The sequence below is a fragment of the Sinohyriopsis cumingii genome, chromosome 16, assembly GCF_028554795.1.
Source record: "Sinohyriopsis cumingii isolate HCF-2022 chromosome 16, ASM2855479v2, whole genome shotgun sequence".
NCBI lineage: Eukaryota > Metazoa > Mollusca > Bivalvia > Unionida > Unionidae > Sinohyriopsis > Sinohyriopsis cumingii.
Window position 1 is genome coordinate 54,978,787 of NC_142976.1, and position 27,948 is coordinate 55,006,734.

At 38.5% G+C, this 27,948-nt stretch overlaps 2 protein-coding genes across 3 annotated transcripts in view; one reads left to right on the plus strand and one right to left on the minus strand.

The window, feature by feature from the left end:
• Positions 1–3,530, minus strand: part of LOC149780445 (uncharacterized) — an 89,227-nt gene extending 85,697 nt beyond the window's left edge. Inside the window, exon 1 of the mRNA XM_089936206.1 lies at positions 3,452–3,530. The gene's annotated coding sequence lies outside the window, so the exon portion shown is untranslated. The remainder of the gene's footprint in view (positions 1–3,451) is intronic.
• Positions 3,531–3,621: 91 nt separating this feature from the next.
• The window catches only part of LOC149780446 (solute carrier family 53 member 1-like), an 86,313-nt gene continuing 61,986 nt past the window's right edge, over positions 3,622–27,948 (plus strand). Inside the window, exons 1-2 of one of the 2 annotated variants that reach the window (XM_089937382.1) lie at positions 3,622–3,658; positions 27,091–27,199. In XM_089937382.1, the coding sequence (XP_089793508.1) occupies positions 27,131–27,199 (69 nt within the window). In that variant the 5' untranslated portion in view covers positions 3,622–3,658; positions 27,091–27,130. Of the gene's footprint in view, positions 3,667–27,090; positions 27,200–27,948 lie in introns of both variants that reach the window. The other variant, XM_089937383.1, reaches the window with a different exon arrangement.

Sequence of the window (27,948 nt, forward strand, 5' to 3'; positions counted from 1 at the left end):
TATATAGAGTACTCATGTATACAGTACTCACATGTATACAGTACTCACCTGTAGGTTGAGTCCAATAGCAAACTGTGCTGGCAGTTCATTAGGAGTAATCAGAGGTGTAAACAACACAGAGGAGGAGAGAGCTTGATATAAGCTTATGCTAGTTTCTCAATTATCTATATTTCTTGTTTGGTTTTATGTAACTTTCCATGATAACTTCTGTAAATAAATACTGTTTAAATCAAACAACACTTTTATACTGATCTGCCAGAGCATTATGTGACTCAACCTATAGCTGAGTATATATTGTAAGCAACATAGTCTCATGGCAAGAGTTGTAGTTGATATTTCTGAAGTTGATTTGGGAGTTTAAGAAAAAAACATTCATGTTTATATTTTCTAATTATATATTTTATTTGAAATTTGATTATTTTATGCTGAAATCAGAAAGGCTTCTTTATAAAGTTATAAACAATATGACCCCATCAATACATTCAGAATATTACTTTCATCCATTTATTTAATTTTAATTTTTTAGTATTAAAATTGTATATTGTTTCTACATTTTTCTTTTCGTCAGAAATAATTATGAGTTGTAGATGTCTTTCTTTATTCTGTTTAACTATGCACTACATATGTAAATATGCAAATCACTAGAGGGCCATTAGGAGTAACATGCATCTATTTGTCTCATTCTCTTTAAATAAAGTCATTATTATTATTATTATTATTATTATTATTATTATTATTATTATGGTGGTGGTGGTAGTTGTGTTAAGCATTTTGGAGAAGAACTATCTAATTAGGTCAAACTAATTGTAGTTTCACTAACACCCTGAGTGAAGTAGGGATTTACAGGCAGTATGGTCTCAGATTATGACCCTGGTTCAATAATTGCTGATGATCAAGTTGGTAAGTACTGTATGAATAGAACTTTGTTCTAACCAGCTTATTCAAACAGCAAGACACACAGCTTTCCCAACTCACTCACATGTGAGCTTATTCTCACATACCTTGACTTCATTGTTTGTGATATATAGCAACATAAACATCAGTTTCCTGCTAATGCATGACATCGAGTTCTGCACCAAAAAAGCTACCCTGGTGTCTTAGTCCTCCCCAAGAAAACCTCTATTTTAACTGCTAAAATCTCTTCAAAAAAAGTCTACTTAAAAAAATTTAGGTAACATTTTTTTGTAAACTGTTTGCTTCTGTAATGTCTATGGTAATAATCTTTCTTACTGCTCAAAAACAAACATTCAATGAAAACTGTTCATGCTTTATAATAAACAACTTAACAGAGTTAAATATGCAACAATTGACTGAGTGACTGCCACTATAAATTTGGATACTTTTGTAAAGGCTGAAGACCAGCACAAACAGTTAAACAAAGTACTGAAAACACAGTGAAATGAGAAGACAAACATTAATTACAACAATAACAAAAACCTGTGTCAAAAATTATAGCAATTTTGTTTGCTTTTTTCTTTTGGATGAAATTCATCAAGTTTCACTATGATTATTAATTTTACAAGCATGTGATATTAATTTTCCATTATATGAAGAAAAATGAAAATCCCAAGTTTTATAAGTACACATTTTCCCACAAAGCAGGTGGCTGAAGCAGGACTGGCAAATCTTTGCATTTTCCCATGCACCTATTACATGCGTACGAAGGACTCCCGCCTCAGTGATTTTCTACATCCCAGATAAAAAACTGGCATCCAAATATGCGTAATTAAGCATTTTCGAGATCTCTGAAATTAATTCTTATTTAGAACTTGCAAATTTCAAGATATGGGTTCTATTTTTACAGGCATTAATCACCATTTTCGATGTTAAAACTAGCAATGTATCAAGGTTTAATTTACCAAGACGGACACCGCGTTATAAGTGGGATTGCGAGTTATCCAGACACGAGTTATCGAGGGAGCGGTGTATGTTTATTGTACAATATCTGTTTTAGTCATCAACTGGTAGGGGAGAAAAAGGGCAATTAGACCACTGTTACTGTCGGTTTGATACATATTTCTTTATCATGTCTATTAAACAGGAAACCACGATTTGCTCAATCATAGCATGTTTAATAACCTTTTGGACTTAATAGGAATGCTCTGTCCACTGAAATTAGCATAGTTATTTCTGTACAAATCTGTGTTTACTTTATTTGAAAGCAAGTGACATCAATTGACTGAAGACTTTTAAGTATACCGTGAAAATTTAATGAAAATGAAATTAGAGATGTATAAGTGATGCAGATTTTTATGTGTTATGTAGTACATCCTACATAAGTGATTTGCCAGGTTCCTGACTGCTTGACTAACTCACTTGTGCAGCTAGAATGTTAAATGTTCAAGCTTGGCCATTCCAAATTTGTTGACACTAGTTTACCAGTTCTGGCAGTAGCCAAGATTTCAATTAACATAATTAATTAATTATTGTAATCATGTGTATTGCAAGCTATGTGTGAACTGCCTTGACATTTCTCAACTTGCAAATGTCTATCAGTTTCTTTTAAACAACTGAAGCTTATCAGCAAATAAAAGTATGAAAAGTGAGTTGATATAAAATGTGTGAAAATGAGCCCAGACACCATATCCAGCTGACAGTGTGGCCTTAAATTTTGTTTTAATGGAAGTAATAGTTTCACTTAACGGCACCACAACAAAAACTTTTATGCTATATATTGCCGAGTCAGATTTAGGTTTTTTAGTATATAGTTATTCTCTGAGTGAATATGACCTAAAATCACCTTGTGTTGCTGCCATGTCTGGTTCCAAAATTACAAAAATAAATTACTGCAGTTTTTATCCCATCACAAACAGCTTTAAATGTCTAAAAAGGCTGTGCATACATCACTTTTGATTTTCATATTTAAAAACTAACCGGAAAAAATCTGTTTAATGTCACAGTATTTTGCAATTTTAATTATATACTGAATTTTAAGTATATACTGAATTTTCATTATGAACTCAATTTTAAGTATATAATCAATTTTAAGCATATACTGAATAGTAAAAAGGAAGCCAATGTATAACTTGTTGATATAATCCAGTCACAATCTGTATAACAAAGTTCTCTTAGAACTCTGATTAACGAAACTGTAGTTATATTTCAATGAAAATCTGTACGCTGAGGATGGCTTTTTATGAAAACTAATGACAGATAAATTCTGTTATGTCAGTGGGTTTAAAAAAAAAATAGAAAACACCTTCCGCATAAATTTTCTGAATTTCAGACCTATAAGGAGAGAAAACCTGACTCATGTTGAATTTGAAAGCGCTATAAACGAGAATAGACTTTGTGGTACTAGATACTGCTATCAGAATCACTGATACTCAGCAGGTGCTTTGTTAGCACCGTCAGCACTGTTGATAGTAAGCAAATTTTGTTAACATCAGAATACGAAAAACAAATAATTGCAATTTGTATAATTGTATGAGGAAAACAAATTAAAATTTACCTTTGGCCTTCTGTTCATCCCATCTCCTACGATAAATGCCTTCTTTAACGCGTACACCAAGAATGCATGTTGACATCTATTGCTCATTTCGTATTAGCGGATAATGGCTTTGTGTAGTAACCCCTCAACGTCATGCAGAAGTGCGTATTCACGAAACTAATGACGTATATCACATTTGGTGACCGGATGTTATTGAAGATGCATGGAGTAAATTTGTATTTTCTATTTTCTATCCAATTTTAGCAACAATAAGGACAATGTTTTCATGTATTCAAACGCTCATCTCTTTTTTTGTGTCATGATACTGATATTTTCTTATTTTTCTTGCACAGAGGTCTTAATGAAGGTGACTTGTTTTTACACTCTATATTTTGACCTTCTTTAGTCCGAGTTTCGCTTGACCTCTACACCCTGTTTGATATTTTGACATTTAAGTTAGATAAAAATGAAAATATATAAAATGGGATAGGGAAGGTCACAGGAAACTCAGACTACTAACGTTCCATTACGTGTTAGATGCAGTGCGTGGGACAGGAACGGATCCTAGTCCTACAATGTACGACACAGCACATGTTGGTTTTGTTTTATTGCTATGTATTAGTATGCAAATGACGGGCTTGTATATCGTGTTCCGACGTAGGATGAGATCGAAACGAATAGGCAAAGTTTCAGAATATCTCGGACATTTGGCAGCCTATATCGACACTCTTCCACTAATTTATATGTAATTAATATACCTACTGTGCTGTCTTTATCCTGGCGGAAGGAAAATATAACCTTAGCAAATGGACGCATTTTCATGTTACATTGACATACATTTGAATTTGTTGCAATGCGACAGTAGTCGAGGTATGCCAAAGTATGTTTAAGTAGGTTCATGTGGGGAATATGTTTCTTGAACGAAACGAATCATTGCTTAGTGTTCCAGTAGGCATAATATATTTTTATTTGTTTCATTAAAGAATAATATTTCAACGTAACCCGATTTCGGCATTCTCTGCTTTCATCGCTTTCCAGCCATCTGAAATGTAGGCCAACGAAACTTGAAAACAGGTCCATTTCTTTTGTGAGAATTTGAATTTATAAGAGAAAATAAATCAGGGTAAGTAAAGTCTAACAAAAACATTATAACTTTACTTTGTAGGAAAGCATCATTATTGGTTGCCAGTTGTATGTGATATTTCTGAAAATTTGACTTTTGTTACGCTGTTAGGAGACATCAAACATGCTACACAGCGCTGTTATTTAGGCAGTAAGACCCATATCCCCCCGAACAAAAATATTGGGTGATGTGTCTTATGTTGTAGGACTAGAACGGATCCTGATATTAACATCTTATACAATGGAACCCCGCTAAAACGCAATAATTGGGTTTAATAGTGGGGTTTAACAGTATTTTACTTTTTTCAGAGAACAATGCATTGGCACATATGCGTGTATTCATGTCTAATGTAAAAGATCGGGGTATTATCAGACTAATATTAAAGGGAATGCAGTAATAAGACTTATTCAGAATAATGGACGGATATTATATTTAATAGGTTATTACTTTGTGTTAAATTGTTTGACTAATTTTTATTGGTTTGTCAGATAATACACATTGATTGATAATAACCCGACTGACGTTATATCATGAATAGGGTATCAACATCGTGGCATGCAGTTCATCCATAATGCATGTAATTTTAAGATTTAAAATATTCATTAATTTTGTCACAGATCATCGTGTCTGAATTCAGTGTCTAATATATAGCATGAACTGAGTATTAACGCCATTTACTTACCGTCTGATATCGTACCATCGTGGCATACAGCTAATCCATAATACATGTAATTCCATTGCAAAAATTGCATAGGTATTTAAACTATTCAATAATTTTGTCACAGATCATTATGTGTCTGAATTCAGTGGGAAAAATTAACAGCAAAATTAGGTTAAGAAAGATGAAGCACGTGTACAGTTCATTACATTCCAGGGTCTATGAACGATGTCTATAAATTTCATGCTGCAAAAATTTTCTCATATGCTTTTCCATGTACTTTTATCAATTGTAAATACCAGTAATTAACGTTTGAACAACTACAGCAAGAATAATTAACAATGAGCACATGCTTTTAGCATGCATATAACTTTTACTTCAGATTTTGTGAATATTGAAAGAAACATGTGAAAACTACTATACTAATCATTGCGCAAAGTATGCAAACTCTTCCCCAAAATGATAATGAACATTTTACACACTATTTCTTGTACTTAAAAAAAGTATTTTTTCAGGTGTGAGAAAAATACACGTACATGTATTTAGAATTTAAGTAACCACACCATGATCATAATATATATCGTATTATATTCAAATTCATACATGATTTCTTCCCCAAAATGATAATAAATAGTTTTTGTGCAAAGTGCAGAGAAAGAATTGCATTTGTGAACTTGCCTTTCCATAACAGTAAAAAAAAATTATTTAAAAAACACCTTAATAACGAGTTCACAAGCAAACCCCATACACGTGTAAAACCCAAGAAATAAGTGCAGTAGGCCTGCAATGATCACAAGTCACTTTTATAAAAAAAATGAAAGCTGAATGCATGTACAATTTCATACCCTTTCAATTACCAGCTAATAAAGTGGACGTTATTTACTGGTCAACTGATTGAGTCTAATAGACCCAGCAAACATGTGGATGAACTACATGCCACAACGGCACGATGTTGATACCCTATTCATGATATAACGTCAGTTGGGGTATAATCGATCAACCTGTATTATCGGACAAACCAATAAAAATTAGCAAAACTGTTTAACGCATATCTCAATAAAAGGTTCCTTGGCAATAACACTTTCAATCTAATCTAGGTCTGTAGAACAAAAATGTGCTCTTCCGAATCAGCAGAATTTTAACTTGGATCTAAAACATAATTCCAAGCATTTCTGAGAAAAAAAATCTAATCAGTTTAAACACTATATTTTTGGGAATGATAATAGGCCTTTTATTATTCTGTCACTATAATAACAAACTTTCAGAATATCTGAGAAGAAAAGAACAAAAAAAAGGAAAAAAATCTTATTCAGATATATATAATTAGGCAAGGTGGGCAACACATTTTCTAGGTGGGTGGGTGGTCAAATTATTTGTAATTTTTTTACATGCTGTTCAAAGTATTTTCATAACTCATTCTTTACCTAGAAGAGTAAATGCTAATCATTTGCCTGCCATGGTAGCTGCTATAAAGACTGCTGTAACAGTTCCAGATCAAATCATTGTGAATCCACCGTAAGAAACTTCAGTATGACAATTTCCAATGTAAAGGTTTTATGTCCCCCACGGTGAGATAGACCCTTAGTATTTAAGTTCTAAATGTTTGATAAAAAGGTCATAAACAGTGCAGTCTATCTTTATTTACAAATCTAAATATCAGTGTATGTGTGTGATTAGGATTTTTAATGTAGCTTTTTTTAAAAAATCAGGAATATCGCTACGATGTCTGCATTATGGCAGTTTATAGTGATGTCTAGCACTGGGGCATCATGCCGCAGACATGTAGCATGATGTCCCATCCAGTCACATTATACTGACACCGGGCCGACCAGTCCTAACACTAACCTCTTAATGCTGAGCGCCAAGCGAGGCAGCTGTTAGTACCATTTTTGTAAGTCTTTGGTATGACTCGACCAGGGTTAAAAACCATGACCTTCCACATCCAAGGCAGACACTCTAATCACTAGTCCATCGAAGTGGTCTATATATATCTGCTAATGAAAATAAAATGCAAACGTTTTGATTTATTTTGATGTTGTGAACTTCATGATATGTCAGTAGCAAATGGAGTCTATTCCACAACATAGGGCACAACAGTGACATTGGAAATGGTTCCTTTAGGATGAAAATAATGTACTGGAGGCTTTTATAAGTCTCTAAAGCCCAAGTTTTGATTAACTTTCAACACAATCACATAGGTAAAGCTTGACATATTTAACCTTTGATGTATTACAAAGTCGGCAAGTAACAGCTCATGTTTATTCATGGACCTGTTATAGGTAACCAATCAAATACTGAGATCAGAAATACTACCATTCACCATTCATAGGTCACATGCTTCACTTTGTACACAAAGTTATAACTTTTTGTACAGTTAACAGGTGAGCGTCATATGGTGGAGGGACCGTCATCATGGTGTCTGTGCTGAATATTGATAATTTACCAGTATATTGAAAAAAGTTCCAAAAGAAAAAAATGCCAAATATTGTCAGTGCCAGAACAGCATTTGGTAATATTTAAATTTCTTTATTTTGTATTTATAAACCATGAACCATAAGGAATAATAGTTGTAGATAATAGAATAAAATAATAATAGCATAGAAATATGAAGGGATGTACAGTATACAAAATATGAGAGGTAATTTGTTCTGCTTGCTCAGTTTTTCATCAATAATTAAAATGACTCAAATAATACTTATATATGTAAAAACTAAGAGAAAGAACAAATAATAAAGCACACAAATGAAAGTTTTGCATTTATGTCAGTATAAATGTCAAGCATTATTAAATACAAGATTATGTTAATTATTAAATACAATTAAGATTATGTTAATTATTAAATACAACAAGATTATGTTAATTATTAACTACAATAAGATTATGTTAATTATTAAATACAATATGATCATGTTAATTATTAAATACAATAAGATTAGGAGTTGTTAATTTCATATGGAAAAATAATATGTTTTGATATACATACTGTTTAGTCACAGCAGAAAAAATGTCTAAATTGTTTTAAGTATTATGCTTTAAATAAATTACAACTTTAATTCTCTTTTTTATATTAAGATTGTAAGTGAATCAGCCTTTGAAGTGACCTTTCTTTTGTACAGGAGTTGCAAGCTTTCATATGGGGCCCCGAGTGGTCTAAAGCGCTCACCGTTACGGATCACTGCCATCTCACCTTAGCCTGCATGAGTTCGAGTCTCAGGCTCGTCTAACATTGGTACGTGAGAAAGCCTGCCAGTATCTTCTCGGGGGTTTTCCCGGGTTCTTCTTCTACCAATGATACTGGCCGTCATGTATAGCCTATCGTGTGCTGAAAAATGGCGTAAAATCCATATCTGTTTGGATTTCCCCTTGATCTGTATTGGTGGTAGTGTTTAAAATAATCAAACAAACCTTTAAAATATCAAAAAGACGATGTTTTGAATATGTTTAATCTTTCTTTTGGACTATGATGTACCTGTTTAGATCCACATTACTGGGGTTTCATTTCTTTCCATACCCAGGCACTTTAAACAGGCTCATACTACCATCCAAAGGTGGTGCATCTTTTTGGATGTTTTGAAAATTTTGAGTGATCCATGTCCTTACCAATTTTGAAAACTTTGAGTGATCCATGTCCTTACCAATTTTGAAAACTTTGAGTGATCCATGTCCTTAACAATTTTGAAAACTTTGAATGATCCATGTCCTTACCAATTTTGAAAACTTTGAGTGATCCTTGTCATGGATCTATACATTTGTTTTGTCCTTGCCCTGTATGCATGTAATGTGTTCATTGTAAACAAGATTTTATCCATTCATGTGCAATTATTTGCACTAAGATCTATTATAAACTTTTTCTGTATCATTAATATATGAAAAAATGGTTAATATAAGTATATAAAAAATTTTTTTAATATAAGTAGAGGTATTTTGTTTTCCTCTACCAAGCACTAGCTCAAGACAAAACATATAAGCTAATCATGGAATAGGCTGATTTAAGAAAATAACACAGAAAGATTGTTAGAGAAAGGATGATTATTTGCTCTCTTGTGATACTTTCTAGACAAAATAAAAATACAGGCTGGTCATTGCAAGTGCTCACTTAAGAAATTATTTAAACATGGCACAGAGGAATTGTTAGAGAAACCTTAAATATTTGTTTTGTTATACAAAAAAGAGAAAATGAAAACATTCGCTTCATGTACTGGTAATATGTATGCTGTATTCAGTTTTTACTTGCAGTTGTTGGTATGTGTAGGTGTTTCCCCTGCTTTCTTGATGTGTCATATTTTTTGCAATGCCCATGCTTTCTGAGTCTCCTCTGTAAGCTGTCTTCCTTGTGTGGTACTCTGATAACACAGCTTTCCATCATCTTTACTCCATACTTAAAGGATATAACCCCTGTCATTTAAAAAAAAATTTGTTACTTCTCGGTTTTAAGTTATTTGTATATTAGTGATTGTAGGTCTTCTTGGTGTTATTATAAAGTTATTTTATTGTCAATAGTAGTAACTATCATATTCCTTTAAAAAAATCACATATTTTTTATTTTTCCCCTCCCCCACATCTTGACTTCAGTTAATAAGCCCATTTTATGAGCTGGGCTGTTCACCTTTGTTTGATGGTTAAATTGTGAGACTAATGATTGACCCAGCAATTCCATGCACAATCAATGGCAGTGATATATACAACCAAATAGTCTCCCCTAATGGCAGTGATATATACAACCAAACAGTCTCCCCTAATGGCAGTGATATATACAACCAAACAATCTCCCCTAATGGCGGTGATATATACAACCAAACAATCTTCCCTAATGGCAGTGATATATACAACCAAACAATCTTCCCTAATGGCAGTGATATATACAACCAAACAATCTCCCCTAATGGCAGTGATATATACAACCAAACAGTCTTCCCTAATGGCAGTGATATATACAACCAAACAATCTCCCCTAATGGCGGTGATATATACAACCAAACAGTCTTCCCTAATGGCAGTGATATATACAACCAAACAATCTTCCCTAATGGCAGTGATATATACAACCAAACAATCTCCCCTAATGGCGGTGATATATACAACCAAACAATCTTCCCTAATGGCAGTGATATATACAACCAAACAATCTCCCCTAATGGTAGTGATATATACAACCAAACAACCTCCCCTAATGGTAGTGATATATACAACCAAACAATCTCCCCTAATGGTAGTGATATATACAACCAAACAATCTCCCCTAATGGCAGTGATATATACAACCAAACAACCCCCAATAACTACACTACAAACCTTCTTCATTTTAGGCAAACATAGTCTCTCTCTTAACATAAAATATCTTTTTTTTGTGAAAATGTTTCACTGTACAACTAGATTTTATTCATAGCTTCCGCTCATATACACAAAATAAAAAGTGCAATGTTAGAGACTAGAAAATATACCCTTGCTGTAGTAACTTATGCTTATTCAGACATGGGACATACTATACCAACATTCATGGGCCATCCAGAAGCCTGTCCACCTGTTACCCCTATAAGCATGTGTTAGCTTATGGCTTTAAGGGTCTCCTTTCCTTCTTTGGGAAATAGTTCCTTATTTTTATATAACATATTTTTGAGAAAGATGTACTATTTTTGTTTCCTTCATAAATGATTATTTCACTTTTCAAATCTGACTTCATCATTAATACTATAAGTTTGTCTGTTGTTTTTGTTAGATTGTCTAAAGATGGAATTATACATCTGCCAAATGTATTTGAAATGCTCAGAAGAGGTCTTGCTTGGATTTTAAAACTAGGAGTCCCACCAGCAAAAGTTGCAGACCCCTCCCAGAAAACTTTGAAGTTTAGAACTACTGGTTGTCTTTTTTTTTTGTTTAATTTCTACATTCTTTATAACAATGGCATTTAGCTCTTGTTTGTCCATCAGTGTGTGACTGAATTTTGTCAATCCAAGGAAAGGTCTTATTCCAAACACTAAGCCAGGCATCACACACTTTCTTACACTTGGCTGCTGTTCCATTCACACAATCTTTGTCAATTTGCTGTTTAACCCCAACATACTTGTCCAAATTTGTGACTGGTATTTTGTCTAAGTCTCAACATGTCTTGATTCTGAGGTCACATGCACTACTTATTCAGCTGCACTCGGAAATGAACACAATAATGAAGCTAAAGTTGTTTATTTGATGTACTCTTATAAATGTACATCTCTGGATCTTTCTGCCTCTGAATTCAGTCACTGTAAATATCAGCACATTAGCAGCAGAGGGGGCGAATCGGACATTTTGTCCAATCGTTATTTTGCTTAATTATTACTTTCTGCACTCAACGATCTAGTGTCGTCAGCGCCTGGTAAAAAAAAAACGACGACGTCGTTGGGGGATCGTCGCGTCGTCATTTGGTTTAATTAACACTTTCTGCGCGTCGATCCCCAGCGTCGTCAGCGTCCGGTAAGCACGTCGACGACCGCGTCGATGTCATTGCCCCCTCTGCTGCTAAGAAGTTATTTACAATGATCTTACAAACAGAGTGATCACTAACTCCTCCTCCTGTAGATCAATTAGGTTATTTGACTGATCGGTGAGTTTAAAATTAATTCTCGTTAAAAACCGATCATGGCATCGCATATAGACCGGATTAATCGGATTCTCAACGATTAAAAATCCCGGAGGGGCTGTTGGTGAAAATGAATAAAGGATATATCCCTGTTGAGCTTGATTTGATTGATTGGTATCTACCTGGTAACTCCCTTCGATAACATCACACACTAGATTGATTGCTATCACCGATGCGATATTTACGTTGTATGGAGCAATATGCATACCATCATCCCCGTTATCGTGTCTGAGGATATAAGTTGATGGACTGAGAAAATCATTAAGAGACTTTCTTAGTTCAGGTGCGTTGTATCCTGGAAACTTGAAATCGGGTAAATCGGCTTCTGTGATATTATACCCGGTTAGGAATTTTTGTTTATTATCATCGCTGCTATCGGATATTGTCTTAACGATTCGCTCATTAATATATTCCATGTCTGATATAAGTTGATTTAACACCTCAACGTGTTTTCGTGCTTTTGTTTTCCGTAGCTGTTCTAGTTGTGATTGGTAATTACGATTAATCTCGGCAAACGCACCAGTGATATCATCTAAACGAACTGTGACCTTGGCTGACAATTCAGGAGTTTTCTTATACGGAAAAAACCATTGCATGGTATTCCTGTCTTGAAATATAAACTCGCTGGGTAATAACGTGTTTCTTATAATAGACAAATCATTCAGATAACTGGGATTAATCTCATGATACGATTGCACATTTGTGTGTAAATCCGCGGGTGGATTCTTAGGCCATCCTAGTATGGTTCTTATTGAACTGTTATAAATATCAACCATATACCCCGGTGTGCTTATTTCAATCGTCGATGATAACGTCGGTTCATGAACCGTAATAGCGATTTTTGATTCCTTTCCTGTGATCGATTTTATTCTGCGTTGAAATTCTTTATTGATTTGCTCTATTTGGTATGACCCAGTTGGTATTGTAACCTCCTCCCAGTCTGGGGTCCCATCGGGTTTATTTTTCCGTGCAAAAACCAGCGAGTTATTAGGTTGTTGTCCGTTAAATGCGTCCGCTCGAATATTAGGCCAACTGTGATATACTCGCAATTTTGCCAGCGCTATTTCCTTCACTGGAACCGGCGACGGGAAGTTCACACTGAATTCGGGTTTCGTTGACGTTATTGATATCATATTTGTTTGTACCGGAGTGGTGTTCTCCGCGATCCGCTGAAGTAATTGAAACCCTTCGGGGTTCAGCGACATTATTATTATTTGTTGTCTTTAGTGTCTAATTTCAACAACCAGGTGGTTTCGGCTTCCAGTTGAAAATCCTCGATTTTTGACATCGCGGAGCTATATAACTGGACCATCGTGGAGAATTCAACATCGGATACGAACAAATTATCAATCGATAACGAGATCAACCCGGATAATTTCGAGTATGCGTCGGATACTATTTGATGTTTTACTGTATACTCGTTGAGTTTTTTCTGAAAACACGATGATATCTTCCTAGTGATTGCGTTGGCGACTCCAGCAACTGTTGTCATCGCGGAGACAGCGATTGGAACAGCGATCGGGGCTATCGTGGTCACCGTGGATAAAATAACACCGGTACCGGCCACTATACCCGACACCGAGTACACGACCGCGTCGATGGCGGTTATTTTTCGGCGGTATTTTTTTATTTTTGCACGGTATTGTTCGGAAAGCGTTTTCAAGTTCGCGGAGAATTCTTTTGCGGTATCGAATCGATATTGATGTGACGTCGGTGATACCTCTGATTCAATTTCCTTGGTGGTCATTTTTATTTTAAAAGAACTAGTGTTTTTAATTACTTAGATTCGCTACAAATTCCACATACCATGTAATGTTTGCCCCGGCTAGATTTCTATCAACGGCTTTAATTATAAACCGTTCGATTGTATCCTTGTCGATGATTGTTGATATTGTATTGTTAAACCCGGATGAACTCGGCGATGATATACTGAACTGCATCGCCGAAATCAATGTCAATCGATAAATACCCTTAACAATTGCGGTGACATCTATTGCATTACGCGTAGGAGTCCAATCGAATGATCCGTATTGAACCGTGTATACGCCACTGCCGATGATCCCATGAGGTGTTTTCATTTTTTCGAGTTGCTCTGTCATTCTAGGTAGTCTGTCCTTAATCGCTTCAACATCAGTTTTGATTGTTTTTATTTCCCCTCCATACGCGTCTACATTTTTTTTGTTCGCTTCAATATTAGTTTCGAGTTGCTCTGTTATTCTCGGTAGTCCGTCTTTAATCGCTTCAACATCAGTTTTGATTATTTCTATTCTCCGCAAATTCGCGTCTATATTATTCTTGTTCGTTGCAACATTAGTTTTGATTGTTTCTATTTCCCGTGTATTCTCGGTCATACTTTTTTTGTTCGCTGCAACATCAAGTTTGATTGTTCCTATTTCATATGTATGCACGTCTATACCTTTTTTGTTCGCTGCAACATCAGTTTTGATTAATCCTATTCCCCGCCAATACGTGTCTACATTTTTTTTGTTCGCTTCAATATCGGTTTTGATTGTTCCTATTTCCTGTGTATGCGCGTCCACACCCTTTTTGTTCGCTTCAACATCAGTTTTGATTGTTCCTATTTCCTGTGTATGCGCGTCTACACTCTTTTTGTTCGCTTCAATATCAGTTTTGATTATTCCTATTTCTTGTGTATGCGTGTCCATATTATTTATGATCGTTGTAACATCAGTTTTGATTGTTTCTATTTTCCGTCCATGCGAGTCTACATTATTTATGATCCTTGCAACATTAGCGCCGATTATTTCTATTTCCCGCTCATGTACTACTACACCATTTCTGTTCTCTGCAACATCAAGTTTGATTGTTTTTATTTCCTGTCCATACGCAGTGATATCATTTATAGTTGTTGTAATCTCATCCGGTCTGGTATTTTTTTTACCAAAGAATTTATCAAAGTTGTCATCGATCCTGTTAACATTTTTCCGTAACGAGACAAATTGGCCCGACAGCGTTGCAAAATCCAAAATAGCACCCATTATTGCTGCAAGATTTGGTTCGGTTACCGCCGGGGTCCCGAAAAAACTAGCGGTAGTGAGCTGTATATCGGTGATAGATTTTTTCACCTCGGTGACAGATTTTTTCACCTGCGCGTCAAGTTCGGTCACCGATCTATCCAACCTTATAAAACCGTCTTTGACTAATGTTACCGCCGATATATGTTCACCCGGTTTGAGTCGTCCGTCGCCGGTATATAACGCGATAGTGTCCTCGGCGGCATCACGCTGTCGTGTTAAAACATCATTCAGTGACACATTACCGGATTTCAATTTACCCTGGCGGTCTTGAAATACAACTATTTCGCCTGGGTCAACACTGATTAAATTTAACATATCAGCGATTTCATCCTCAATTAGTTTTTTTATGTCGGCGGCGGCCGTTTCCGTGGATTCTTTCAGCGCCGAAACCGGTCGTCCCCAAATATCAATCATCGTTATTGTAGAAAAAAACGATGTTTCTAATTAACCCGCCGGGCCTCTACGACCCCACTAGTGTATTCGTTTACAACCACATGAGGTGGTTTTCGCGATGATGAAATCGCCGCGAGTACGTTCAATACCTCACGGCCGCATATCGGTGGGTCACTTAACTGCTGTGTTGGCAGCGTGGAATAAAAAACCCGGGCTGAACACGCCGGGGCTGAACACGCCCGGATATACCGCATAAACTCTTTCGGCGGGGCTAACCCGTATGAATCAAAATAGACGATCGCACGCGGATCAATCGCGTATGCAACCCAATGAGTTCCCGCTCCGGAGGACCCATCGAGGTTAATTATACCGGTTTCAGTATTCCTTGGGGCCGCCGGTAATTGATCCCTCATAAAAACACCTCTGAAGTTTTTTATCGCTAACGCGTTTGCGGCGTCTATTAAATCAAAATTAGACATGGGAGTCATTGACTCCTGCGTTAATAAACGGTTCCCGGTAGTCTTAGACCCTTTCCCGAATACCATGAATACGGGGTTCCCGGTAGTCTTAGACCCTTTCCGGCTACGGGTCGTTTTTTTTTGTAGCCTTTCCCGGTTGCCTTCTTCAATGCCATCCCCGCCGCGGTACCAACGGCTCCTAACGCCGCCGCCTTAGCCACTGCTGGTGCGGCCGCGGCAATTAATGCCGGAATCGCAGCTAACAGCGGAAATATCCCACCGGTCTTTTCCATGTTTTTAATTGCTGCGGCCGAAAAATCTATTTGAACACCCTTTTTATTCTTCATCGCATCATTGAAATGTTTTATTTGACGCGCCGTCAACGATATCTTATGATTACCACCCGCCATCTGCGACGGCTTCAGCGTTATTGTGGTTCCGCATTGTTTAGCCGACTTTGATCGTAATTTCTTGACTTGACCATCAGTCAACTCTACACTGACGACACTATACGACATTTATTGTAAACGCGTTTTGTGCTTTCAATTACATGTTTTCCACTGGCGCATCAACGATTCTCATTCGTCCACCAACACCTTCTAGCAGCATTGATTTATCGCTGAGAATGACAGCAACCGCTCTATAATTAACACCACCCGGGGCTATACGAGCTCGGAAGTGTATATCAACGACGGATTGTCTCGTTAAATCAAGATGTTCCAGTGAAAAATAATAAATCGGATACAGGTTTTTAAAATCAAGTTGTGATATTTGCAAACCAGTGTCGACGTTTTGATCACGACCCATATACGACAGCAATCGATGGTACACACGTGCGATATGGTTGTCGCCGTAATTAAGCTGTATATCCTCGGATGGTTCCTGTTGTCCGTTTATTCTCAGCGAAACATCCCTGACTCCTAATTGATCAAATATCATATGGCTGCGTTCTTGACTGCCCAATCGTTCCCTATTCTGTAGCGCTATGAATATATGACGCGGGGCTGAAACACCCTGTTTTGATGCCAGGTGCCATGTAAACGTATCGGCGACGTTATCCTCTTTAGCATCAGTTGTTACCGCTAGCCAACTCAACAACGATTTCCCTCCCTGTTCCATAAATGCTAACAATCGTGCTTCCGTGGTAACTGATGGAGTCAGCACCGGCATCCACAATGCCATTTTAGTTAAAATGACTTTACCGGCAGCGACGCCAGCAGCACGCCATATTGCATTGTTATCATCACCCCTTCGCGTCAGCGCGATTGTATGCTTAGCCCCATAGACAACTTTTCTGACATTTCTGCAGAATCCAAATATGTGATGGAGTGGAATCGCGCATGAAAACTGTCGGCGTGGTCCTTGCAACATTCCTACTCGTGCTGCGAATCCTAGATTGTAATCATTGTTGGTGCTTTTTATAATATTAAAATTAGCACCTGGTCTTGCTCTGCGGTCTGGATTGGCTGCTTCAGCCTGTGGGTCAGTTGCGGTATCTCTTTCCGCCAGCACGTTGATGTACTGAATATGGTCAGCGTTATTGGTGGTGTCCTTCGCAAACATCATAGATGGGCCCGCCGATCTTGTATAATCATCCGAATATCTCGCCAACCCAATTATCGTCGTTGCAACATCAACCTCGCGTTCTATTGATTCAATTTCTCGCCCGTCAATAAGATATCTGGCGCTCTCAAATAACGCCATGATACCGTTGTTGACGAAGCCAACTCGAACACGATGGTCATCTGCGTATGGTGTATTATCGGCGGCATTTGTCACGAGTTCTCCCTCAATTTCGATAAACGCTTCACACGGCAGAAAGTATTTACTGGTATCTTGGACCTGAAGTTCAATTCGCGATCGTAGGTCGGGTTGCGCTGCATAATAAGAATAATATTGATAATCACGGACAGAATCATCCCTGCGCACTGGGGCATCCATATCAAACGCGGGATCAGCGGTACGCGCAAACATTCTATTATTTATCATGTTGATGTTTTCAATTGCGATTTTTTCGTCGTAAATTCTTTGAATTTAAACCACTCCCCGCTATCGCGTTCATGAGCGCGTTGGTTGCCGCATCGGCGGATGGCGAAGTCGCCAACGACGGAGTCGTCGCCAACGACTGAGTCGTCGCCAACGACTCTAATTTTTCTTCCACGGCGTTATTTATTACTTTACTGACATTTGCAGGCATCACTGTCGTTGATGGCATCACCGGTGGTTTCTGTTTTTTTCTCCTGGATTTCACCAACGACATTAGTTTGTCTCGCGCGGCAGAAAGCGCCTTTCCGGCAACATCTCCAATAGCACTAATACCCTTATCACGAATAACATCAATAGCCTTCATTCCTAATTGTTTGGCTAACGGCGCTACTTTTGGAGCCATTCTTGTAAATAACCCCGCAATGGTGCTACCGAGACCATCTCCATAGTACGCGCGGTAAACAGGCAATCGCGAGTTTACCACGTAGACGAGTACTGGTTTATCATGGTTGTAGTGTATGATCATCCTTATTAAAAACACCAGTTTTCCAATTAATCATCCACGAGCTCGTCTATGAGCGTTCGATATGCATTAATGTCCATAATACCGCCTGCAAATAAACGCTTGCAAATATCAGCGGCCTCATTGATTATTTCCGGAGAGTTATTTCCGGCTCGTTTTCCTCCGATTAGTACTTCCAGCCGTGATATATCACTGAGAACACTATTAGGGCAGGTAACGCCGTAGGATTCTTTACCAACAGGGTATCCTTTTCCTTTTTTTGGTGTTATACTCTTAACTTCCTTGTGGAATGCGTCGTAATCGGATTTACTACGATGTGGTAATGCATCTTTATGTTTACTTGCTAAATACACTATTCTTGCCCAGTCTTTTAACGACTTTATATTTTTCTCGTAACCGCTATTGATATGCTTCTTATCTCGTATGTTCTTAGCAAAATTGTTGGCAGTAAAATTAATTAATTCTTCCCTGTTGCTGAAGCCTCTAATTTGATCTATTGTGCTCTTCTTGAGTACAATACGGGGTATATTCCCCTCTTTTTCTTCCGGTATTTCTTCTTCTGGTGTTTCTTCGGGTATTTCTTCTTCTGGTGTTTCTTCTTCTGGTTCTCTTGCGGTGGCGCCTGGTTCTTCTTCGTCGGCCATTGTAACATAAGGTTCTTGTGGTTCGGTTATAGCGAGTGGTGGTGGCCTCCGTGTTGTAGCAGCCGCTATTTTTGCAGGGAGTGTTTCTAAAGACCTTTTTGTTTGTTTTGTCTCTGCCGCTATCTTTTCAAGCGCACCAAGAACGGGTACAGTTGCCGCCGTAACATCCTTAGTCGCTTTAGTTACCGGGGCAAATAACTGTTCGCTTCCAACAGTAAAATCGGTTTGCATTTGTTGTCGCGTTTGAAGTTTCTCTCTCACTCTGTCTCGTAACGGTATAAACTTTTTAAGCGCTGCTAGCCGCTCTCTGGCTAGCCGAGTAGTAAGTGATTCACCTACCATTATTGTAAATTGATCCGCAATTTTCTAATTTTCCGCCGAGTGTACCATCGGGAGCTCCACGGAGTTTTCGTCTATAATCCTTCTAATGTTTTTGATCTTACTAGAAATCTCCCGGCGTCGTTCATAAACACGTCCGAGTTTTTTTCGTATTATTTCAACGGCAGTAAATAGTCCAATGAATGCATTTGCGTCATTGTGGTACAAGTTTTCATTAATCGTATGTTGTAATCGTTTTATAAAAAAGTACTCGCGGGCCAGGGTAAAACGCCCCCGTTTCGACTGTTCGTTAATAATCTCATAATCGGATAATATTTTTTCACTGTCGAGACCATCAGATAATTCAATTCCTTGATTTTTTAATTTTGAAATCTCAGTTAATATATTATTGATGTCTTCGATATTCATTATTCTTATAAAACATCTTGTTTTTAAATAAAAAAAAATGAAAACCCCGTGTATCAATTCCGAGGTGTTCATACTTTGTTTTCTTCCGGAACGGACAATTTATTGTCAGCGCCGGTGGCCTTGTCAGCGCCATAGGCGCCGGTGACTTCGTCACTCGCTGATATTTACATATGAAAATCGAATTCTGTGTCCGGTCCTTTTTGAGATCGCTGTTTGATATACTCGTTCTGCAACAAATCGTACTGAGGCCCTACAAATGTCGAAATATTTTCCTGCCGCATGCATGGAGTGAAATGTTTTTTCCTCGTGCGTTGATGTATTAAACGATTTGACACCTCTTGCTTGATTTGAACACTTACCAGTTTGGCCTTTTTTAATATTTTCGCTCTGAGAGATAGCTTGCAGATTACACAGTCTGTTATCTTGACAATTAGAATTAATGTGATCAATAACGAGGCCATCTTTGATCAATCCGTTAAACGCTTCATATACCACCCTGTGAACAAAATACGTCTTCTTTCCAGCACTAAATTGCAAATACCCCCGATTATTCACGGTACCAACCGGCTTCTTCAGTTTGCGGTTTCTAACAATGCCGTCGCGAGATGCCTCGTAATTGACGAGCAGGGGATGCGGCTGAAATTCTTGGTCCATTTGTATAATAATACTACTTGTCTAATTTATTATTTGGTTTAATTATGAATCTTTCAACGTAGTCTTGGGGGGTTTTGATGACGAAGTCGGCGGTGGGGTTAATGACGGCGTTTTTAATTCGCTTGTCATAATAGCGTTTTAGTTCCCTGTATCGCTTTCCGCCACAATTAATACACAACTGCGATTTTCCTCTTACACCGACGTGACAAACCAAGCACGGGAGGGGGCCAAGAGAACCATTACGAACGCTTTGTAAATGATACCCGCAGAATTCACCTCTACATGATTTATTGCACGGGGTTGTCGACCCAATCATCAACCATTTGCAGTGATTCATTATACTATATTCTTTCATTTAAATACTTGTTTTAATTATATGGATGAGTTCGAGAGATTGGCAGCAATTAAGCCCCGGAAAAATATTAGGTTTAATCTCGATAGAGTCCTCAAGGACACACCAAAAGCGTTAATAAACGATAAAACCCTGTTGAGTAAAATACGCGATTGTATCAATGAATTCAAGCGTGATGGCGCATCTCACAGTTGGTCAACATTTCGAATTGATGGCATTGTTGATGCTACCATGAACGACAACCGCGCAGCAATGATAATATCACAACTTGACGGTAAAAGGTATTTCTTCAGAGTAAAATTCATTGTCCGGGTGGAATCAGGCGATTGGATCATGCGTGATAAATTTGAACCAGTTCTCAGCGACAAGAAAACAGTTACTGTCAGCCGCGACTCCAAGCCGGGGTTGTTAACCGGAATTGACAAACCATACTATGAACGAGCGTATCCTGAAACAGCAGTTGTTTATGGAATATACCCGTTAAATAAGAAACCTGATATCGGAAAACTGAAACCGATGAAACAGTCAACTGGGATAAATTGTGTAGCAGAACGAATAATAGAGCATTTTACAAATGCGTTACGAGGAAACAAATTGACTGATTTACGACGTAGCAAAATCAACCAGTGGGAACTAACCGTAAAAGAGCGTGGAGCGACCATCAGCGACATAGCGAGATTAGAAACATCGCTGAGATTTCCAATAACCGTTACAACGATAACCGGTGAAGTATTATACGAATCAAAGTATAAATCGAAGGGAGCCCCAATCAAAATTATTGATCATAACGAACACGCATGGACGCCCGCGATCACAATATTTCCACGGGATAGAACAGTAAAGTATATACCCGAAGAATTCCTGGGAGAACAATTCTCCAAGGACGGTTTTCTCGCGGAGAGGAAACTATTTGATGCTATTGCCTACTTGTGTAAAAACGATCCTGTATCAGTGTGGTTACTTCGCAGCGCTGAAAACGATGCGGATACCTTTGATCAGTTTGTAAGACCAAACGGCGAATTATATCGTACTGAAGCATTTCACAACAGGATGAAAAAAACCGCCATGGAATTTGAAGAGCATGATGAACAACTGCTAACAAATTGTTTTACGATTCCATCGGTTGTAGCTCATGTTGCAGCAAGGAAAAATGCGTGGAGACCAACGCGCAAGGAATTTTTACCAGATGTACAATCCAGTTGTTTGGAATACTATCACGGTGGACTATGGAACACTGAATACAACCGCGACGCTATGATTTCCGTTGATATGGTTGCCTGTTATCCAGCGAGTTTTCTCGGGTATGGATCCGCCGCTGAGTATTTCAAACGATTTGGACACCCCAGACATGAAATGACTCGTGTTGCTATTAATGGACCACTGCCTGATTTTGATTTAACGGGATTCGCTCGCATAGTATCATTTGAATTCGCGGCAGGACTCCATCGCTGTTGCTATATTTGGATCGGTAGACACATAGCTGAAAAGAAGTGGTTGCCAATAGCGCTGCTACGGTATATGATTGATTGTAGCATGCTAGTTTCGTTGATTGTCAGTGACGCGATTATATCATACCGGGCGCAGACTGAAGTCTGGTTACCAGAACCGGAGCGTCTAGATAGCATAATAGACGAGTCCAGAAAACACATTGATGCCGACGAGGAATATATCATCGAATGGTCCAGGAGGATATTCAACCAACGAAACCACGAGGCAAAAGATCTCGGTAGAAGAATAATTGGTAAGTTTACACAAGGTGGAAAAAACTGCGATTACAAACGATATTGCTCACGGCTGATTATAGATGACGCAGAATATGATTTCGTAATCAAGGACGCAGTGGCGAAAAATAGATACGTGAACTGCAAAACAGCTTTCTTGTCCAATGGAACAAAGTTGGGTACAGTTGTTTCCTACAGCGATGGAGACAGCCCAGCATACCCGCATTTGAGGGCGTCTATGCTGGGTTACGCCGCTATCAATTTATTCTCGATGATAAATAGATTCCCCGATACCGCGGTTAGAGTAGCCGTTGATTCATTTTATATTGACGTAAAGTATAAGAAAAACGTAACCGGGTTTACTAGTCCGGACGAGAGTTGGGGTACATGGAGAATTAAAGAAGAAATACGACGCGATTATTCCCCGTCAGCAAATGTCATCGTTGAGAACAATTACCTACGCGGTAATAATTTATCAGAATGGTCTAATGCACCATCGTGTTCTGATCCAATTTGTAGACACAAAACAGTTTATCTAAGCGGCTGTGGCGGGTCTGGAAAGACGACTCGGGCAATTGAATTATTTCAAACGCGGGCAAGTATAATCGTGCTTACACCGACCCATAGACTAGCGCGAGAGATAAAACAACGAAATGTTGACGCCGTTACTTATCACAGCTTTTTTCGATACAGCGGCGGTGAGTGGACTCCTGATCGAATGGGGGAAAAATTTATTCCCGACATTATCATCTGGGATGAGATATGTACTGTTTCGTTAGATACTTTACAAATGTTTCTTGAGTGGTTGCTGCGCGCGAATACAGCAGTAATCATGTGTGGGGACCATGGCCAACCACCACCATTTGTCGGCGAGGGTCCACATGATTGGTTAAAGGGTTTTGTGGACTATTATGAAGAAACCGATACTGATTACCGAGCACTTGATGAACAACTGCGCGAGGTTAAAAAACTAATCAGATTACAGCCGGATAGAATTCAATGTGAAATAATCCGCGAGGTGATTCCGGAAACGCCGTTAAATGAATTCTGGGAAACATGGAGACCAAACGATTTAATTGTAGCGAGCAGAAAGATAGTCAGAGACACACTTCAGCGGAGGTTGTTTGCGTTGCATAAGGAAAAGTTTCCAACGCGCCCAGTGCCGTTGTGTTATGGACCCGCTGACACACGGCGGCAGAACATTGAAGTTGAAATCCCGGGCCCGACAGCGTCAGGGACAAAAAAACAAATTCTCGTGCTGAATGATATCGTGCTCGTTGATATCAGCGTCGTTGAGGACGCGCTACGTGCTGATAAATCCCCGTGGACGCTAGGATACGCAACGACAATACATTCCTCGCAGGGACTAACCATCACGGATACAATTGTTTGGATAGTTGATAATCGCATCGAATGGTCAAATCTAGTCTATCTTGCAGTGTCCCGAGTACGAAGGATAAATCAGCTTCGAAGAATTGTTGTTGACGGAGTCAGTGACGAAGCCAGTGACGAAGCCGGCGACAAAGTCACCATCGATGCAAGCGTCATTGATAGAAAACTCTCGGGTTACCGCCAACAGGATAAAAAAAAACAGCGGCGTTTTGATATTGATGCCGAATTAATAATCTCGCTACGACAACAACAGAATAATCACTGCGCGAGTTGCAATTGTATAATGAGTTGGCGTTATTCGGATAAAGACACTCGCCAATTTACCGTGGATAGGATCGATAACAGTCTCGGTCATGTCAAAAACAATGTGAGGTTGACCTGTCTTGAGTGCAATAGACGCAACGGCGCTAGTTAAGACCACGTGGGGGCAATTGAGTATCGTTAGGTATCACTTGTAGTTGCTCGCGTGTAAATCCGCGCTGAGGAGCAGTTGAATCCAGTCTATAGATCGGTGGTCTACCAGTTGATCGTGTTATCGTTGATATGTTATGTGTGGTAACACTCCAAATAGGATCAGTAGCTCTTTTTTTACCGCCTTCAAGCTCTCCTGGTTCATATAGATATCTAACAGTGACATCGCCAAGAATCGACTTGGAAACGCTATTTATTTTTAATTTTCCGGGTATATACTCGTATTTAATCGCGTCGCTGGGCTTCATGTTGATTACTCGGGTAATCTCGTTATTTAACGCTGCAATTACACCTGGCAACCTTTTAACCCATTCACGAGATCGTTTTTCTTGGATGAATTCCTTCGCGTATTGATATCCAAATAACCGTTCAGCGAGAGTCCGATTGAATCGTTCAACAATTGCCTGATCACGATGTAGCGCAGTATGACCTCGTCGTATCGCGACGCTATGATGTTTCAGCGTTGATAAAACAGCGCCGCGAAATTCACTACCAGGATCAACTTGTAATAGATTTGGCCAGCGCAGAGGACCTCTTCGATAAATCCGCTCAAACGCATCGGCTACTTCAGTTGCTGACTTTGTTTTCAACGGTTCCGCTTGTTTGTATCGACTCGCAACATCAACTACGGTTAGCGCGTATTTGTAACCGTTGTCATGCGGCAGAAATAGTATATCAGCCTGATGAACTTCATTAGGTACGCTGACATCAAAGCGCGAGAAGTTGATTTGTTTAGGCGGTGGTAGATAGATTTGCCATATAGCCTGTTTGGATAACCAATTAGCCGCAGTGGTCTTTGTTACCTTTGCAGCGCTTGCAAGCTTACCAATTGCGGCCTTCCCCTTCCAGTATCCTCTCGGAGAATAATAGATGGAATCCATCGTTTTTCTTGGATGATTGTTATTAATTACCAGCGCCAATCATTAATTTACCTTTCATAGCCGATTTTACCAACCATGAGGCCAATTTTTCTTTGACGGATTTATCAGGAATAGCATTTAGCGCGTGAATTAATTTTACGTCCGCGATATGACGCTGTTGCAGATCGCTACTTTTGTAAGCAACATCATGAGCATGACACGCCTTATCGATAGCGTTTATTGGATACTCACCGGGTTTGGGCTGATTTTGATCATCGAGTCTGATATCTAATCGTGTTCCGGGGCCACAGTAGTTATATCCTGGGAGGTGTTTTTCTCCTGGATACTTTGCCCACGGGGTTCCGGGGAGTTTTGCCAATTTGGCTGCGATGTCACCTCCTCGCTTTTTTTTAAAACATCTCCGGGTCTAATAGAAATAAATCTAAATTTCTTTGTACCGCATTGTACACACTTGCCAGTAAGCGCCGATCTGTTATTTCTTGTTGTAGCGGTTGTCATATCATTTGTGCCAGTACGTACTCTACACTTCACACAATATAGATCCATAATTTATGTATAGAGATATGAATATAATTGATTTTTCGGCGACTAAAACAGGAGAACCAGTTAAGCATGTTGCAGCGTTACCAAACTCGATCCGGATGATTATCATCGGACCATCTGGATCCGGCAAGACGCAATTGTTACTCAATTTAATAATGAGATGGATGAAGTGGGATAAGTTGTATTTGGTTGCTCCTAGCGTAGATGATCAACGATGCTACGAGGTGTTGAAAGATTTCAACGAGAATGCATCAGCGATCGCTAAAAAAAATGTTATTGAATTTATTACGGATATCAATGATGCACCGGGTATTGATGATATTGATGGCGACGTCAACAATCTAGTCGTGTACGATGATGTTATGTTAGACAATCAAAAAAACCCAGCTAGGATATTTTCCAGAGGCAGGCATAAAAACACCGACGTGATATATGTCACTCAACGGTATACTCAGATTCCAAAAGTAATCAGAGATAACTGTAATATTCTTGCTGTATTCAACGGCGTTGATACACACACGATACGAAATATTTGGCAGACATGGTGCGGCGGTGACATGGACTTTAATGTTTTTCGAAACTTTTTTAGTCATGCTCAGTCGACCCCACATGGATTCATAACGATAAATTTACATGATCCTCGGACACGATATCGTATCGGACTTGACCAAATATTCGGTTAGTTGTAAATAATTTTCATTGTAAGCAGCAGAGGGGGCGATGACATCGACGCGGTCGTCGATGTGCTTACCGGACGCTGACGACGCTGGGGATCGACGCGCAGAAGGTGTTAATTAAACCAAATGACGTTTGGACGATCCCCCAACGACGTCGTCGTTTTTTTTTTACCAGGCGCTGACGACACTAGATCGTTGAGTGCAGAAAGTAATAATTAAGCAAAATAACGATTGGACAAAATGTCCGATTCGCCCCCTCTGCTGCTACATTTTCCCACCCAGCAGCCAGTCAAAGCCTTTGAACTTGCCGCCCAGCTATAGCATCATGTTCTTTTGATGTATTCTTATAATGGCAACATGTTCACCAAGGGGTCTTTCAGCCACTGAATTCTGTCATAAATATCAGCACAGCTAATTGATCAACACTTTTTACCAGAAAGCAGGTGGCTGAAGCATGACTGGCAAGTCTTTGAATTTTCTGCCCACCTATTACATGCATAATAAATCCTATTACATCCCACCTAAGTGATTTGCAGCTTCCCAGATAAAAAAAATTGCACCCAAATACGCATGATTAAGTGTTTGAGACCTCTGCTCAGATTGTATTATCTAGCATTGTAAGTATTTGGAAGGTACAATGTGTAAATTTTCTTTGTTCATGGTTGGTTTGAATGAACTCTTTGATGAGATAAAAACTTAAATTACCAGTTTATATGCAGAAAATAGTAGAATTGATTGGAAATGTTTGCAGTTTTATCAGCAAGTTTCTCATTTTTATTTCAGGTCTCATTAGATCTTCCTAGTTCCATCCACTAACAAGACAATGAAGTTTGCAGAACACCTTGGCGCTCATATAACTCCTGAGTGGAGAAAACAGTACATACAGTATGAGGTGATGGCATGTTATTACTGTATTCTATGAAATTTGTTGTACCTTCTAATTTTTAATCCACCATCAATCCCAGGGAAAAAAATAAAAGACATTTTTGTCTCTTTTTTTTTTAGTACAGAGAAATTTTTATTCCTAGAAAGCTTTTGTAAATATTGTACGCAAGAATCAGCTGAAAATTATGATCAGGCTTATGAACCTATACTAATTCATAATTTGTATAAATTGTGCACACAAATTAAAGGAACAACACTGTAGTTGTGATTTATTTCCCATGAAGTTTAATTCTTCATGCTTCCAGAATATGTACATAGTACGACAGATACACACAGGGACACTACATCATGGTTGCGGTGCATCAATTTTATGTAATGTAATGACGACAGTAATTTTGCTTTAGAAAATGTTGCATTTGTCCTCTGAGTTGTGCAAATGTGGGAGTGAGGAGTTAGAGAAGGGGGACTGATTGTAGACACAAATCTATGCACTTTAGTAATGCAGTTATTGAACATGTATTGATGCCTATTACAGATTCTGAAGGAGGTAATTTTACCAAATCTGCATTTCATCTGTGTTCCGTTTGCATTCATTTTAAGTTTACACTTGATCTAGCATCTTCTTGTTTTTTATTTATGGTCTCAGAAATGCATTCAGATTTGAGGTTTGTTGACTTCATCCCATCCATCCTTTGCTTTCAATTTTGCTAATTTGGAATGAAATGGAAATGCATTTACCAATGTTGGGTTTTCAGT